General features: G+C 46.7%; 1 protein-coding gene across 1 annotated transcript; it reads right to left on the bottom strand.

Moving 5' to 3' along the window:
- Nucleotides 1–12550: 12550 nt before the first annotated feature.
- Nucleotides 12551–18087, bottom strand: LOC136611068 (E3 ubiquitin/ISG15 ligase TRIM25-like). The gene has a single exon (XM_066590314.1). The coding sequence runs from the start codon at nucleotides 18066–18068 to the stop codon at nucleotides 16362–16364; it is 1707 nt and encodes a 568-aa protein (XP_066446411.1). The 5' UTR covers nucleotides 18069–18087; the 3' UTR covers nucleotides 12551–16361.
- Between the last annotated feature and the right edge of the window lie 457 nt (nucleotides 18088–18544).

Raw genomic sequence — 18544 nt, 5'->3', positions numbered from 1 at the left:
GTCAGTTTGGAAGGTAATGTTGGGTATGGCTTTCTTTCAAAGATGGTATAACCTTGTACCTATTAATTCTGTTTTTCAGGTAGAGCGATTGATCAGGGGCTGTAGGGCAGTAGTGTATGCCGCTGATCAGGGGCTGTAGGGCAGTAGTGTATGCCGCTGATCAGGGGCTGTAGGGCAGTAGTGTATGCCGCTGATCAGGGGCTGTAGGGCAGTAGTGTATGCCGCTGATCAGGGGCTGTAGGGCAGTAGTGTATGCCGCTGATCAGGAGCTGTAGGGCAGTAGTGTATACCGCTGATCAGGGGCTGTAGGGCAGTAGCTGATGCCCCTGATCAACGCTCTGCTATCACATTTAGCTTACTAGAGAAGTTGGTAAAAGTATTGCCTGAAGATCAGCATATGAGGTACGGCTGTTTAGATGTGACTTTGGGGTCTTAAGGATGTGTCCAACCATGGGAGCTTTATAATAATTAAAGACAAAATGGGTAAAGCGGAGTGGATTCGCTTGTTTGCTCATTTTCATGAGAATATATGCCTGGTTAGGAATTTGCAGGCGTTTATGTGTCTATGCCCGCAAGCACCAGGTTCTTTGTTGATCCATGTACCCTGTTTCCCTGGAGATAAAACATACCCCGGAAATAAACCCTAGCAGGATTTTTCAGGATTTTTGAGGATGCTTGAACTTTAAGCCCTATTCCAAAAATTAGCCCTAGTTGCAGTTAATAAAAAAAAAAAAAAAGTCAATGTAAATAGTGTCCAGGCAGCTATACATGGCAAAAGTAAGATCTTATGGAGCAATTAGTAGAAGACCCTGTCTTGTTTTCAGGGAGACAGGGATGATGGACAATTATTATCTTGCTTTTAATGTATAATGGGGCTTAAAACTGTTTACAGGTGTTGTTTTATTGAAGAAAAAGGTAGACAGATGGGGTTCATCTCGGTTTAAGTTGTACAGGCGCCTGAATAATATGGTGTACTAATTCTTCTTTCATTCTAGGAATTAAGAAAAGTATGGTGTGGATTGTTGGACACTCCTTTGTGTACTGGGCTTGGAGAAGGGCAGCGGATCACTGCTATTCCAAAAATTTGGGATTGTACAGATCACAGTTTGACATTTTTGGTGCGGTAATAGATGTATGAGGTGGAGTGGATTAATGGCTGAACTGATCTATAAAGAGTCACGTGGGCTTAGAGAGTCACGTGGGCTTAGAGAGTCACGTGGGCCCTGTCCAGATGTTTTAATTTTACACTAAGGGGTTAATGACATAGAAGAGAACACATTGATATGTCATGGGACATTGAAAGGGAGATGTGGAGCATTAGAACAAGGTTCCAGATACAGTGATAGTTTTTTCAGATATTGTTCCTCAATTATTATGGTCATTGCCGAGGTCTGTATATAGCGAGAGAATTCGGAGAAGGGTTACCCCGGTGGTAGAGCTCATGCCAGGAGTGGATGTTTTCTTCTTAGACATGCTGATTTGGAAGGTTTGGTTCCAGGCTTCCATAGGAATGATCTAGTAGACTTGTCAGAGATTGAGTTGGATATTTTTATTATGGAGTTGTGTAGATGATTGAGGAGGCTGCGGGTATTGGGGGGGGGGGCATGTCATTAGTGGATGCCATGGCCTGGTGGGGGATTGTCGCCCGCATTAGGCGGGTGGGCAGGTAAACTTGGAGAGAGTTTGGTGGTGGTAAACTCGTGTCTGTAATGAACTGTTATGGTTATTGATTGGTTAATAAACTTGGGTCTGTAAAACAGAGTTTACAGCAAGTGTTATGGTTATTATTGGTTACATTTCTCCCCAAATGTTTGTAACCCCGTTAATAAACACCGCGGCCTTATTTATCCAATATTGGTGTCTGTGTCGGTTATTTATAAGAGTTTGGTAAGGTTTTAATAAAGCGTAAGATCCCATGCTGTGTGACCGAGTCTATGATCCTTCAAGCAGCTCGAACTGAACCCCGCTGGATTCGGAGCACAAGAATATAGCTGTAGCATTCCATCGCACTAACAGCGCACGCATATAATACGCGCAAAAGGTGTCAATGAAAGGACATTGCTTTTCACTGTTCCGCTCACGCTTGCCTATATTTTATTGCGTATGTTATGTGCGTAATAAAGAGCGCAGCATGTTCTATTTTACCGCATATAATGCACATAACAGCCCTATTGTTCTCTATTGGTGCGTTCACAACACAGCGCTTACACAATTACATTCCATATGTATGGCGGTTTTATGTTGCCAGGAGACAGGAGAAGAAAATTGAAAAAAAGAAGAAACCAGCCAGCCGGCGCAGGACAGCGTGAGTAAAATACGTGTACATGTGCAGGCATAACCGTGTAAGAACATGACAATACGCAGGGATACGCAGTCCCCTACTCCGGGAAAATGGTCAAGTGGGCCTGGCTTTGGTTATAATCACCTGCAGCCCCACCTCATTCATCCCATTGGCTGTCTGATCTACCAATCAGTTTGTCTTTCAGTCCTGTCTCTGGTCAGTTTCTATTATGGTTTCTCCCAGTTGTTGCTTCTCCCAATGTTGTAATTGAACCATCATATACCCATAATACAGCATGAAGCGGCTCGGTGAAGGAGGCAGTGAAGGTGTGTAAGTGTCTGATGGGGTCACACAGCTCATAGAAGGACAGCCGCCCGGCCCCATAATCCAGACAGATCCTGACTCTATCACTGGATATAATGTGAGGTAACGGCATCTCTTTCCTGTCATGTATCACTGAGTACTGATTATTATAAGACTTCCTCAAACTCCAGGACTTGTTATTATCTCCAATGTATGACTGCTGCCCCCTCCTGTCTATACTGGGGTAACACATCCCCACCATCCACAACACTGATCTACTGTCCATACTGATCTACACATCCAAGTAATGTTGTCCCGAGGAGAATCTCCGGCTGCTCATCACCTGATTATCCTGGAATCTCTCTGCTGTTTCTGGACGGTTCTGGTTCTGTTGTGTCCGGGTTGCAGTTTTCCGGTCATCTGATATACGGATATAATTAGCAGCTGTGTTTACATCCAGTAATATGTCTACAGGACCCTCCACATAGATCCCCCACCTTATACCTCTTATTATGTCACATAATGTGTGTAATGTGCCTGAGATCACAGCCACATCCGGACCATCTACATCATGGAGCAGTTTATTATGTCCCCCTGTGTCCCCATCACCTCCATCATGTCCCCCCGTGTCCTGAAGATCACACAAGTCCCCGGTGTCTGGTTCCTGTAAGACAGTCAGTGGATCAGTCATGTTACACAGCTCCTCCATGTGTCTCATCTTCCTGGACAGCTCGTCCTTCTGTATTTCCAGCTTCTGAATGAGAGTAGAGGATAAGAGTGACTCTTCCTTCTCCTGCCTAGAGATCTCGCTCAGGACCCTCTTCTCCAGGTCATCCCAGCTGTCTCCTGATGTCTCTACACAGGGCAGTCACTCTCTCCGCTTCTCCAGATGCTTTTTCTTGAGCTTTCCTCCTGCTCTCCTCCTGACTCCGGACTCTTTCCTACGTCTCCCCCCTCCTTGTGATCAGTCTCTGGAGAACATTTCTCAGTCTCTCCTTCTTCTTCTCAGAGGCCTGATCCAGTATCTCCACCGGATGACCCCGATGTTCTCTGGCCAAACTGCAGGACACACAGATACAAATGGCGTCCTTAGTACAGAAGTACTTTAAAAGTTCCTTATGGACAGAACATTTCCTATCCTCCATGTTGGCTCTGGGCTCATATAAGACTTTTTTTTGCTGACTTGCTGTGAACTCTCAGGTGTTTCTCGCACAGAGAAGCTTCACAATGCAGACAGGATTTAGCAGCCGGCACAGGAGAGTCCACACAGTAAGTGCAGAAGATCCCGGCTTCCGTCTGTGTCGGAGGAGTAATCAGGAAGTTCCCCATGATGTTTGGTAGAGCCAAGTTCCTCATCAGTGCCGGCCGCTCCTGAGACTCCTCTCTGCATTCAGGACAGGAATAAACTCCAGCCTCGTCCTGTGTATCCAGCACCTGATGAATACAGACCCGGCAGAAGTTGTGTCCACATCTCAGCATTACAGGATCTGTATAAGTGCTCAGACAGATGGAGCAGAGCAGCTCGTCTCTCACAGCAGCAGACGCCATGGCTGACAGAGGAAGAGAGCCCCCTCTCTGAATACATTGATAGACACCTTCAGAGACATGTAGTTCATCTACCATCCTATATAAAAAAGACACGGGACATGTTTTATCTCTTTTAAAGGACATCACTTGGAGAGATACGTCAATATGGGTGACATTAGATGTATCTTCCCTTTATTCTAATATTTTACATCATTTAGGTCTAGAAGCAATTTCACACTTTTTAGAAAACGACCCCCTCATGCCGCTTAAACAGAAAATATTTTTAATAGAAGCCATTAGTTTTATTCTAAATAATAACTATTTTACCTATAACGAAGGGTTTTACATACAGACGAGAGGAACAGCGATGGGGACAAAATTCGCCCCCAGTTACGCTAATTTATTTATGGGTTTTTTTGAAAAAAATATTTTTAATGATGATAGAATTTCTTTTTATAGGCGTTTTATAGATGACATCCTATTTATTTGGGAGGGTACCCCGGAAGATCTTAATATGTTTATTTTAAAAATTAATGTTAATAATTTTAATTTAAAATTTGAATGCAATATCAATAAAACCGAAATAGTTTTTTTAGATTTGGTTTTAACAGCTAAGGAAGGTGAAATACAGACGCGTACTTATTTTAAACCTACTGACTGCAACAGCTTTTTACATTTTTCCAGCTGTCACAAAAAAGAGTGGAAAACGAACATCCCTTTCAGTCAGTTTAGGAGGATACGCAGGAATTGTTCCACTATCGATATGTATGCCTCCCAAGCACAGATTTTAAAAGAACGTTTTAAAAATAGAGGTTACCCTCCCGATCCTATTGAAGCCGCTTATAATAAAATGCTTATATTGGTCCTAACTTTATAGAAAAAACCCAGAAAGATAATAAGTTAGATGTTAAAAAAAAAAACACTCTATTTATTACTAAATATAATTCACAATGTAACCTTATTGAAAAAATTATGAAAAAGAATTGGGAAATTTTAATGAGAGATCCCATACTCCATAAAGCAATCCTAAATAAACCAAAAATAGTCTATCGTAGAAGCAAAACCCTACAAAATACACTAGCCCCCTCGAATCCCCCAAAAAAAATTTCAAAAAGAAATATATAATAGAGATGAGCGAACCTACTCGGCCACGCCCCTTTTTCGCCCGAGTACCGCGATTTTCGAGTACTTCCGTACTCGGGCGAAAAGATTCGGGGGGGGGGGGGCGTCGTGGGTGAGTGGGGGGTTGCAGCAGGGAGTGGGGGGGAGAGGGAGAGAGAGAGGGCTCCCCCCTGTTCCCCGCTGCTACCCCCCGCTCCACCACGCCTCCCCCGGCGCTCCCCGAATTTTTTCACCCGAGTACTGAAGTACTCGAATATCGCGGTGCTTGATCGAGTAATTACTCGAAACGAGTACGTTCGCTCATCTCTAATAATAAACCTAAGACAGTAGGAGTATATAAATGCGGAGTATATAGTTGCGACAATATTGGACAAGGAAGAAAAGAGGTCTATTGTAATAGAGAAAAGAAAAACATAAAAATAGACCAATTCCTGAATTGTTGTTCTCGTTTTATAACTTATTTAATTGACTGTCCATGTGGACTACAATATATTGGTCGCACCACAAACACGTTGAGTTCTAGATTAAACCAGCACAGATTTAATATTTCTAGAGGATATATGAAACATGGTGTTTCACGACATTTTGCGTTAAAACATCAAAAAAATCCAAAAGAGCTACGCATTACACCTCTAGAATATATCGGCACACACTCCTTCTCGAAATGAAGAACCAGAGAAATGTTCTGGATCTATAGGATGGATTCATTAGTACCTGCTGGGTTAAAGGAAGTGCTAGAAAAAATATAAAGAATAGCAATATATAGAAAAACGACATTAGAATAGAAATATCTAGAGAGCACTCTGTGGGTTATATGGTATTTATTAGAAATATGTATTAGAAGGAAATAGATATAATAGGATATATGATGTTATTTATGTCGATTTTTAGGATTGTTTTTTATATTAATTTTTAAGCACTCTCGTAGGGAAATTAGACATGGATTAGAAAAACACCCCCTTCCTTATATAAGAAATAGAAATAAGATATATATATATATATATGCATTAATAGTATTTTTTATAGTAAATGGATTTTAAAATAAGTTCTTTCCCAATTATGAGAATGATTATGCTGAAATGTTATTTGTTGCATTACATTGAAGGTAAAACCGCTGACAGCGGAGTTTTAAATGTATATCCCTCAGCCGGAGTCCGGAGCTCGACGCACAGGGACGGAGTTACGTAAACTGCGTAAGCTTCCAACGCAGCTACGTAAACGGCGTAACTTCATTCCCCCAAAGCCGTCATATTAAAACCGCCGTCGCGTGATGAAGACGTCAGCGAAGGCGAGACCGGCGTCCCATGCTGCAAGCTCCGGACTCCGTTCTCATGGAGTAAATGTAAGTAACCCTATATAAAGCGATCAGGATTGTGTCCGGCCATGCTTGAAAAAGGCGCTTATAACAGCGCCGAAACGCGTGGCAAGATTGATTTAATTTTATGTACATGTTGTACAATTAAAATATACTTTGCTGTATATTGCAGTGACCTGGCAGTTCCTTATTTGGATTGCAAAACCCCCAAAAAAGAGCGCAGAAGGAGTTTTTCTTGTTTTCTATATATTGCATTTCCCCCATTGTATGGTTTACCACCTACTGGGGCTTCTCCCACTGCTGCATCTCCTTGGACCAAGGATCATTGGGGACCTTGCATGAAGAAACACCTATAGTTCTACAGGCTAACGGGGATCATTGGTGCAAGCGGGTTCCTTCTTCACACGTGGGATCCCGCTTTGCACCAGGTGAGTAAAAATCCCCCATATTTCGGATTTCTGTGTGGTGGCGCGGATCTATATTTTGTGATGGCTGACAAGAGAGAAACAAAACTACTACTTCCTGACCCTCATAGACCTATTAGCAAGCTTTCTTCTGTTGACTACAGGGCGGGGCTGCACGGCACAAGATCAGTCGCTATTAATCTGTTAATAGACAGTTGTCATAATGATACCATGTTTCCCTGAAAATAAGACCCTGTATTATATTAATTTTTGTCACAAAACAGGCACTGAGTCTTATTTTCGGGGGATGTCTTATTATACTTACCTACCAGGCTCAGTCCAGGTTCCTCCCGCTGCTCTCTGGACCTACGACACGCTGAGCCGTGGCATTGATTGGCCAATTTATAAATCCCGCCTCCACAACGCGATGGCTGTGATTGGTTCATCGAGCGCTGCGTTCATTGGCTGAGCAGCAGTCGATGAACCAATCACAACCATCGCATTAGTTCATCGAGCGCTGCATGGATTGGCTGAGCAATGCTTAAGAACCAATAGGAGCCATCGCTTCCTGGGGGTGGGATTTATGAATCCCATAACCAAAAAGTGATCTTCTATGTGTGAACGAGAACTGCAGGACGCACAGCGGAGCTCCAGGCGGCAGCAGGAGGACCTGGATCAATCCTACTAGGTAAGTATTCAATTTTTTTAATGTAATGCAGCTAGGGCTTATTTTCAGGGTAGGGCTTATATTTTAAGCCTTCCCAAAAAAATCTGGGTAAGGCTTATTTTCAGGGTAAGTCTTATTTTCGGGAAAACGGGGTAGATTCTTTCTGCTGTATATTTAGGGCCTACATTGTGGTCACATATAAAGCGTTGGGTTGTTACTTGCAGTAAATTCCCTCTGTTATTCCTCTCTTTAGAAAGAAATTCAATAGAAATCTACTGAAAATAAAGAATTTACAGCAGAGATAAGAGAAGAGATTCACCAAGATCCAAATTCATGAAGAAATCAGACATCTAAGAAGTTTATGAATTAACCCTTTGCAATCCAATTTTGGATTCAGGGTTTCCTAGGGGGCTTTCTCTTTCTGCCATTATACAATGCCGCCATCTGCTGGCTAGAGACAGTACTGCGGTATGTGACATGCTGAATAGGCTCCCAACAACAGAGCGGCCATAATATACAGTAAGAATACCCTGCTGGACGTCTTCTGACATCGGAGCTGTACAGCCTTCAATCAGAATGACGTCAGACAGTGGATTGCAAAGGGTTAAAGGGGTTGTCCCGTCGTGACAAGTGCGTGTATGCACTTCTGTGTGGGCCTTACAATGCACTCTGTAATATACTTTGTGCATTGAATATGAGCCATACAAAAGTTATATACTTACCTACAGGAGTGCCCCCCCCCCCCATGTTGATGATCTCATCGTCCCTAAGCCTGTGGACAAGCCCGGTACAGATTGCAAATGCACAGTAGCTGCTGTCAGGCCGTGATCGTGCTTTGCCGTGGGGACTATCAAGCAGCAGATGGTAACTGTTACTTGGAGGGAGGGGGGAAGGTGTGCTGACAGTGTACTTGTCAGGGGGCGAGTGCTGTCGAAGTACTTGTCGCACCTGTGGGCGGCTGGGGTGCTGTCAGTGTACTTATAGCACAGTGTGGGAGGGTGCTGTCAATGTACTTGTTGGGAAGGGGGGTCTGTCAGTGTACCTGTCATGACGGGGGGGGGGGGGGGGAAGGGGTGCTGGGAGTGAACTTGTCGGGTGAGTTGGGGGTGCTGTCAGGTCAGAGTACTTGTGGATGGGGGCTGCTGTTACTGTACTTGTGGGGGGTGAATGGGAGTGCTGCTAATGTACTTGTCGCACCATGGGGGGTGCTGTCAGTGTACTTGTCAGGAAGGGGAGCTGTTAGTGTACTTGTCAGGGGGGCTATTAGTGTACTTGTCAGGGGGGCTATTAGTGTACTTGTCAGGGGGGCTATTAGTGTACTTGTCAGAGGGTAGGGGGGCTGTTAGTGTACTTGTCGGGGGGGGCTGTCATGGCACTTGTGGAGCTGGGGGGGGGTTGGGGGTACTGTAAGTGTACTTGTTGGTGGGTGCTGTCAGTGTACTTAACCGGGAGTTGCAAGGTGGGGGGTGCTAGCGTAATTGTCAGGGGATGGGGAGGGATGGGGGGTGCTGTCATTGTACTTGTCGCGCCGTGAAGTAGGGTGCTGTCAGTGTACTTGTCGTGGGTGGGAGGGGTGTCACTATCCCTACAGGGGGCAGTGTCAAGGGTGGCGGCTGGTGTCCCTAATACCACTGAGGCAACTATTGGGGGTTACTAGTACTGCTGGGACAGAAAAAAACTAGTAGCCCCGCGCTCCTTATAAGGATGAGGTGTAAAATATATATATGTAGATATTTTCAATTTTCTATACAAGCACTTACTTCTTTTGGAGGGCCCCTCCTAGGAGACCCCACTTTGTCAAAAGATGCAGTGAGGAAGATGTGACTACGGCTGATGGTTGGAGTCTCCTCTGTTCTCTTGTGTAATCATGGTGACTCTTGGTTTCCCTGCAGCTGGATGGAGTCCTGCCTCAATGAGGAGCTGTGGCCCCATACGGAGCTGGAGGAGAGTCTGCACAACGGTGCCACCCTTGCCAAGCTGGGGCATTTCTTTGCTCCAGAGATTGTACGAGGACCACTGAGGAAAATCTTGTCACAAATCCAACGTTGTGTTATGTTGGTTTGAGGATATGGATGTTCCACGATTGAACCGGCTGCACAGAGTCCGACCTGAACCCGACCAAACTGGAACGTCAGTGTCCATCTTCTTTAAGAGAATTCGCCAAACATCTTTCTCGTCTGTATCATAGCTAATGGGGGCACTATTTCTGCTGCGGCAATTGTTAAGGGTAACTGCCCCAGCAGTGATAGTGATTCCCAACAATTGGCCCAGCAGTGATAGTGACCCCCAATATTTATCACTGCTGGGGCAATTATTGAGGGTTCCTACCACTGCTGGGGCAATTACTGGGGGTCACTATTTCTGCTGTGACTATAATTGTGGGGGGCACTATCACTGCTGTGGCACTATTACTGCTGTAGCTATAATTGTGGTGGCACTATTACTGCTGGAGCTACTATTGTGGGGGCACTATTACTGCTGTGGCTATAATTGTTGGGGCACTGATGCTGCTGGGGCTATAATTGTGGGGGCACAATTACTGCTGTGGCTACTATTGTGGGGGCACTATGTTGCATGGGAGCACTATGTTATGTGGGGGCACACTGTCGGGGCACTATGTCAGAGCACCGTGCTATGTGGGGCACTATGTTATATGGGAACACTGTGGTAGCACCATGTGTGGGCATTATGTTATGTGGAGGCACTGTGTTATGTGGGTGTACTATGTTATGTGCTGTCACTGTGGGAGTGCCATGTGGGAGTACCATGTGGGAGCAGTCTGTGTGGGCACTATGTGTGCGCACTCAGGAGGCACTGTGGTGGCACTATGTTATATGGGGGCGCACTATGTTATGTGTGGTCGCACTGTGGGGGCAGCAAGTGGGAGCACCATGTTATGTGGGGGCAGTGTGTGTGAGCACTATGTGGGCACTGTTAGAACACCATGTGGGGGCACTATGTTGGGCACTATGTTATATGGCGGCACTGTGGGAGCACCATGTGGGGAAACTATATTATGTGGGGTCACTGTGTTATGTGGGATCACTATGTTATGTGGGGTCACTGGAGGGGGCAGTATGTGGAAGCACTATGTAGGTGCACTATGTGGGAGCACAATGTTAGGGAATGTGGGAGCACCATGTGGAGGAACTGTGTTATGTGGGAGCACTATGTTATGTGGGGGAACTGAGGGGGCACTGTGGGAGTACCATGTGGGGGCATGTTGTTATGTGGGAGCACAATGTTATGGGGAGTCACTGGGGGAGGGCATTGTGGGAGTACCATGAGGGGGCACTATGTGAGAGCACTATGTAGGAGCACTATTTGGGGCACTGTGTTTTGTGGGGTCAGTTGGGGGCACTGTGGGAGTATCATAAGGGGGCACTATGTAGATGCCCATGGGGGGGCACTGTGTAGGGGCACTATGTGTGGGCACTATGTAGGTGTATTATTTGGGGGCACTATGTGGGAGCACTATGTGAGGACACTGTGGGAGTACTATGTTATGTGTGGGCACTACGTGGGGGCACCATGGGGGGCACTGTGTGTGAGCACTATGTTATATGGGGGCACTATATGAGGGCACTGTGAGAGCACTATGTGGGGGCAATATGCCATGTGTGGGCAATGTGTGTGCGCACTATGTGGTGGCACTGTGAGTGCAATGTATGTGGGAACTGTGGGTGCACCATGTTGGGGCACTAAGTAGGTGCACCATGGGGGGGGGGGCACTGTGTGAGAGCATGTGGTGATACTTTCATATTTAATTACTTTCAATGGGAGAGGATCGCGATCTCCTGCTACTGCTGTGACAGCTGTAGCAGGAGATTCCTTCATCTTCCCAGCATCTCCCCACCTCTCTGGACACTGTGACAATGATGTGACAGCAGTGTCCAGTGATGAGGGGACATGCCGGGGAGAAAAAGGAATCTCCTGCTACAGCTGTCACAGCTCTAGCAGGAGATAGCAATGCTCTCCCATTGAAGTAATGATAAAAGATTGCTATCTTCTGCTAGAGCTGTGACAGCTGTAGAAGGAGATTCCTTCATCTCCCCGGCATGTCCCCTCATCACTGGACACTGTGACACTGTTGTCACATCATTGTCACATCATTGTCACAGTGTCCAGTGATCAGGGGACATACCGGGGAGGTGAAGGAATCTCCTGCTACAGCTGTCACAGCTCTAGCAGAAGATAGCTAGGCTCTCCCATTGCTTTGAATGAGGCTGGCGCAGCTGCCACACAAGACCATTACTACTACTACTTGCACAAAAATGTACATTTATTTAGGCCACCTTCACACAGATTTTTCCCAGCGGAGTTTGACCGGCACCCGGCTGGTGACCCCTGCGTTCTTGTCCGGTGGCTTCTGTACAGCACTGCGGTTGTGCCGGGTGGCGCTCCGTCACACATGCGCAGAAGCTGCCAGAGCTCTGCAGTGAAGCGTATCCCTCGATACTTCTGCAGGGCTCACTGCGAAGTGCCGCGGGACAGACTGCTTGCATTGCCTTCAACGGAAGCCAAACGTGCGTATCCCCCACAAAATTGCAGCATGCTACATTTTTTTTCAACCGTGAGTAGAAAATCGATTTCCGCTCATGGGCAGGAAATCGCGGATTGCCATAGCATGCTATGGGCTGGAATCCCACTCCGGATTCCGCGATGCAAACCCGCCTGTGTGAAGGAGGCCTTATGCCATAATTCTGGTATAAAAGCTTCTGTAAATACCCCCCTATGTGTTTACCAAAACATGCTCAGTGGGGCGCCATTCCTGAGGTGAGAACTGGATGAACATCCATCAATGAACCCAAGATGCCCCCGCAGGGCTGGGGGGTCACCGGACCACCATATAAAGTCAGAGCGGGGGAAGAAGGAAATACTAAATGTGACAGTGAGGTAAAAACTAAAGTAAAGACACAGGCGCCCATCAGTTATATGCAGATACATCTTTATTAACCCTTACAATGCCCAGCAGTTACCTACACAAATCTGGTGACCCCAAAATAATGCAAAGTGGGGAAAAAACAAGGCGCATTTCATGTGATTGGGTCATTATAAAAATAGTAAGCAAGAAACAAGCGGAAATTAACCAAAAACCCAAACTGCTGAAGATTAAAGTAATACATAGAATTGCATTTCCTTAGTCCGACATTAACAGGCTCTGATGCCGGATTATCAGATGTTCTGAGTTACTGAACTGACAGAAAACTTTATAAAACTTTCTGACAGAGAAGCTGAAGGAAGATGAAATGCTCATACATAATCTGCTGCTGTCACATAATGCTCCGTCTTCTGGTTCTGTGGTGGAAACAAGGGCCGGATTATCAGAATCTCTGGATTATCAGACACCAGATTACGGGTAATTCACAGAATGGGTTCTATTTACTGACATTCTGATTAGTAATATATTTATTGCCCTAATATCAAAAAATATTTAGATAATAGTAAATGGGTGAGTGAGTGCTGCCTCTGATTGGCTGAGCGCAGAGACCAATTAGAGGCAGCTCTCAGCTATTGAATGACAGCTGAGAGCTGCCCCTGATTGGTCCCTGCGCTCAGCCAATCAGAGGCAGCACTCACTCACCCATTCATGAATTCATGAATGGGTGAGTGAGAGCTGCCTCTGATTGGTGAGGGCTGTGACCAATCAGAGGCAGCCCATTCAGCAGGCGGGGATTTTAAATCCCCGCCTGCTGAATACTACACAGAGCAGTTCAGGAGAACTGCCGGCCGGCCGTGGCTGAACTCCGGCTGCAGAAAAAAGGTGAGTATACGTTTTTTTTTATTTTTATACATTTCAGGATGGTTTTCAGGGAAGGGCTTATATTTTTAAGCCCTTCCCAAAAATTCATCCCGCGCTCGCTGGCAGCTCATTGCTTTCAATGGAGCCAGCTATATTGCCGGCTCCATTGAATTCAATGGGCGAACAGCGGACAGCGCTCCTTTGATTGGGCCCGTTTCGCTGAAAACTCTGCGAGGTGCAGACTTTCCAGCCAATTGTCGGCCCCGGTCATGAGATTTGCGGATGCGCATCCATTATGTGATTCGCAAATTGCGCGAAAAAACGCCTTTCTGACCAAGGCCAGAGTCTGTACCATTGGTACAGATTTTGACCAGAAACAAGCTGGAGATACGCAGCGGTGCTCCCCCTCACCTCCTACGTAGGCTTCCCACTGTCAGCGCTCCCTAGCTTCCGATTCCCGGCCGCCTGGTCAGGTGCGGCACCACAGGTCCGCTGGGAACCGGAAGCCAGGGAGCGCTGAGAGTGGGAAGCCTTCGGAGGACGTGAGGGGGAGTCACAAATAGTGTGACATCAGCTGCGGATACGTGTCTGATTTCCAGTCAAAATCCACACAAATGGTACAGACTCTGACTGTTTTTTGGTGCAGAAATGCTGCGGACTTTGCTCCCTGTCTCTTTTTTTGAACCGGCCGTGTACATTTTATAACGATGGAGGTAAAATCATACGTTGTGATAAGCCCCGCCCCTGGCCACACCCCTGTCCCGCTTTGACCCTGGAAAAATCTGGTCACCTTACATAAGGACATGTCAAAAGTTTGGATGGCTGGAGGTACAACTGCTGAGATCCCACCGATCGCTAGGAAGTACAGTTACACTAAGTCTCCTGGTATGACGGGCCGGCAGCGTTCTAAACGGGATGGATCTGCGGTAACATTCTGGCTTTCTTGATCTTCCCCCACAGTCGGGTTAAAGGGAACCGGTCACCACCTGTCAGCCTTATAAACTACATAACGGGACTCGAAGGTGAGAGAACGGGGAGTCCGGAAGGTTGTGTTTGACACTCACCGGGCGCCTCGTTCCGGCGCTGTGTCTCCGTGAAGTCCGTGCGCACACAGTAAGGCGCGATCACATGACAGATTTTATGTTCAGCTTTTTGTGAGCCAAAACCCGGAGTGGAGAGCCAGTATAATGGGGAGAGGTGCCGTCCTTCCATATTTTGGACCCGCTCCTTGTTGTGGCTCACAAAAAACTGAACATAAAAACTGTCGTGTGAAAGCGCCCTCAGGGCTTCTACCACTGGTGGGGTTTTTTGCGCTGCGATATCGCTACATTTTTTTCAATGGAACTTTCTAATGTTAAAATCGCAAGTTTGTGCTTCTGTCCCATTGAAAAAAACGCAGCGATATCACAGCGTTAAAAAGAAAGAGCTAGTGGGTGTCAGCCGTAACTCTTTTCAGCCCGCTCTGCGCATGTTCTTCCATTCATCTCTCTGGGAGAGCGTGAGCACGGAGTCGGCTGTAAAGTCACACTATGTGTGCGGGGACGCAGCACTGGAGCGGGGCACCCGGTCAGTATTGTACACCGCTCCCCGGACTCCCCGTTCTCTCACCTTTGAGCCCAATAATGTAGTTTATGGAGCCAGCAAAGGGCAGGAGATTTACAAAAATCTCATCCATCCGCTGCGACCGAGCCGCACTGAGATTGACAAGCCACACGGAACTCAAAGACGTGGCATATCAATTATTTCCCCGCTTCCGCAGCGGTCTCTCTCCTCTTTATGGGGATAGATGGCCGCAGCGGAATGCAGGCGGTGAAGCCGCTCCTAAACCCGCAACGAAAGGCCATGGGATTTGAAGCTGCATTTCTCTCGCAGAAATCTCGCAGTATTTCCGTGCGGTCATTCCGCGAGATTTCAGTCCCGTGTGAACCCAGTCTTGAACCCGACCTGATCTACCCAGGAACCCCACAAACATACCAGGATGCCACCTTTATGCAGATTTTCATGGACTTCACCCACTTAGCGCTCTCTTTTGGGGGACAATCCTGGTAATATAGGACTGCTGGTTCATGTGATGTAGTAGATCAGACATCATTGGGATAAACAGCAATGACACACGGAGGATTATCCATAAGGAGACACAGGGATCACACCCAGAATACAATCACAGCGGATCCCCCACATGTGATCTAGTCATAAGGACAGCGGTCAGATAGGCCGGGCACCAACATATGTGCATTGGGTATAACACACACAATGTACTGTGAGAGAAGTCCCAATGGTCTCTCCTGCGCCATCCTGCCCTTCGCTCTCTATAAATAAGGGCTGTTGTTCGGCTCGTTTTCAATGTCTGAGTCTAAAAAAACGTATAAATATTTCTATTTTTTTCTAATAAAGGGAGAATCAGCTGATTACACAGAATGCTGTGTGACCGAGTCTATGATCCTTCAAGCAGATCGAACTGAACCCCGCTGGATTCGGAGCACAAGAATATAGCTGTAGCATTCCATCGCACTAACAGCGCACGCATATAATATGCGCAAAAGCTGTCAATGAAAGGACATTGCTTTCCCTGTTCCGCTCACGCTTGCCTGTATTTTATTGCGTATGTTATGTGCGTAATAAAGAGCGCAGCATGTTCTATTTTACCGCATATAATGCACATAACAGCCCTATTGTTCTCTATGGGTGCGTTCACAACACAGCGCTTACACAATTACATCACATATGTGTGGCGGTTTTATGTTGCCAGGAGACAGGAGAAGGAAAGTGAAAAAAAGAAGAAACCAGCCAGCCGGCGCAGGACAGCGTGAGTAAAATACGTGTACATGTGCAGGCATAACCGTGTAAGAACATCACAATACGCAGGGATACGCAGTCCCCTACTCCGGGAAAATGGTCAAGTGGGCCTGGCTTTGGTTATAATCCCCTGCAGCCCCACCTTATTCATCCCATTGGCTGTCTGATCTACCAATCAGGTTGTCTTTCAGTCCTGTCTCTGGTCAGTTTCTATTATGGTTTCTCCCAGTTGTTGCTTCTCCCAATATTGTTATTGAACCATTAAATACCCATAATACAGCATGAAGCGGCTCGGAGAAGGAGGCAGTGAAGGTGTGTAAGTGTCTGATGGGGTCACACAGCTCATAAAAGGACAGCCGCCCGGCCCCATAATCCAGACAGATCCTGAATCTATCACTGGATATAATGTGAGGTAACAGGATCTCTTCACTGTCATGTCTCACTGAATACTCACTATAAGACCTCCACAAACACCAGGACTTGTTATTATAGCCAATGTATGACTGCTGCCCCCTCCTGTCTATACTGGGGTAACACATCCCCACCATCCACCCCCCTGATCTACTGCCCTCCACATCCCAGTAATATCGTCCTGAGGAGAATCCCCTCCTGCTCATCACCTGATCATACTGGAATCTCTGTAATGTTTCTGGACGGTTCTGGTTCTGTTGTATGCTGGTTGCAGTTTTCAGGTCATCTGATATATGGATATCATTAGCAGCTGTGTTTACATCCAGTAATATGTCTGCAGGATCCTCCATATAGATCCCCCTCCTTATATCTGTTACTATGTCACATAATGTGTGTAATGTGTCTGAGATCACAGCCACATCTGGACCATCTACATCATGAAGCGGTTCACCATGTCCCCCCGTGTCCCCATCACCTCCATCATGTCCCCGCGTGTCCCCATCACCTCCATCATGTCCCACCGTGTCCCCATCACCTCCATCATGTCCCACCGTGTCCCCATCACCTCCATCATGTCCCCCTGTGTCCTCAGGATCATACAAGTCCCCGGTGTCTGGTTCCTGTAAGACAGTCAGTGGATCAGTCATGTTACACAGCTCCTCCATGTGTCTCATCTTCCTGGACAGCTCGTCCTTCTGTATTTCCAGCTTCTTCATCAGAGCAGACAGTGAGAGTGACTCTTCCTTCTCCTGCCTGGAGATCTCGCTCAGGACCCTCTTCTCCAGATCATCCAGCCGTCTCCTGATGTCTCTACACAGGGCAGTGACTGTCTTCGCTTCTCCAGCTGCTTTTTCTTGAGCTTTCCTCCTGCGTTCCTCCAGACTCCGGACTCTTTCCTCAGTCTCCTCTCTCCTTGTGATCAGTTTCTGGAGAACATTTCTCAGTCTCTTCTTCTTCTCAGAGGCCTCATCCAGCATCTCCACCTGATGACCCCGATGTTCTCCGGCCAGACTGCAGGTCACACAGATACAGATGGCATCCTCAGTGCAGTAATATTCCAGGATCTTCTTATGGACAGAACATTTCCTGTCCTCCAGGTTGGCGCTGGGCTCACATAAGACGTGTTCTGCTGACTTGCTGTGAACTTTCAGGTGTTTCTCGCACAGAGAAGCTTCACACAGCAGACAGGATTTAGCGGCCGCAACAGGAGAGTCCACACAGTAAGTGCAGAAGATCTCGGCTTCCGTTTGTGTCGGAGGAGTAATCAGGAAGTTCTCTATGATGTTACGCAGAGCTAAGCATCTCATCAGTGCTGGCCGCTCCTGAGACTCATCTCTGCATTCAGGACAGGAATAAACTCCATCCTCGTCCTGTGTATCCAGCACACGATGAATACAGACCCGGCAGAAGTTGTGTCCACATCTCAGCATTACAGGATCTGTATAAGTGCTCAGACAGATGGAGCAGAGCAGCTCGTCTCTCACAGCAGCAGACGCCATGGCTGACAAAGGAAGAGAGAAATGAAACTACTACTTCCTGACCGTCATAGACCCATGGGCGGGTTTTTTTCTGTAGACTACAGGGCGGGGCTGCACGGCACAAGATCAGTCACTATTAACCCGTTAATGGACAGTTGTCATAATGATACCTTGTTTCCCTGAAAATAAGACCCTGTATTATATTAACTTTTGTCACAAAACAGGCACTGGGTCTTATTTTCGGGGGATGTCTAATTATACTTACCTACCAGGCTCAGTTCAGGTCTTTCCCGCTGCTCTCTGGACCTACAACATGCTGAGCCGTGGCATTGATTGGCCAATTCATAAATCCCCCCTCCACAACACGATGGCTATGATTGGTTTATCGAGCGCTGCGTTTATTGGCTGAACAGCAGTCGATGAACCAATCACAGCCATCGCATTAGTTCATCGAGCGCTGCATGGATTGGCTGAGCAGTGCTCGAGAACCAATAGGA

The sequence above is a fragment of the Eleutherodactylus coqui genome, chromosome 2 (assembly GCF_035609145.1).
Source record: "Eleutherodactylus coqui strain aEleCoq1 chromosome 2, aEleCoq1.hap1, whole genome shotgun sequence".
NCBI lineage: Eukaryota > Metazoa > Chordata > Amphibia > Anura > Eleutherodactylidae > Eleutherodactylus > Eleutherodactylus coqui.
The sequence above is the reverse complement of the archived record's forward strand: the minus strand, read 5'-3'. Positions and strand labels throughout refer to the sequence as shown.

Excerpts from the sequence above, each read along its gene's own strand:
- LOC136611068 (XM_066590314.1), bottom strand. The coding sequence starts at position 18,068 with ATGGCGTCTGCTGCTGTGAGAGACGAGCTGCTCTGCTCCATCTGTCTG.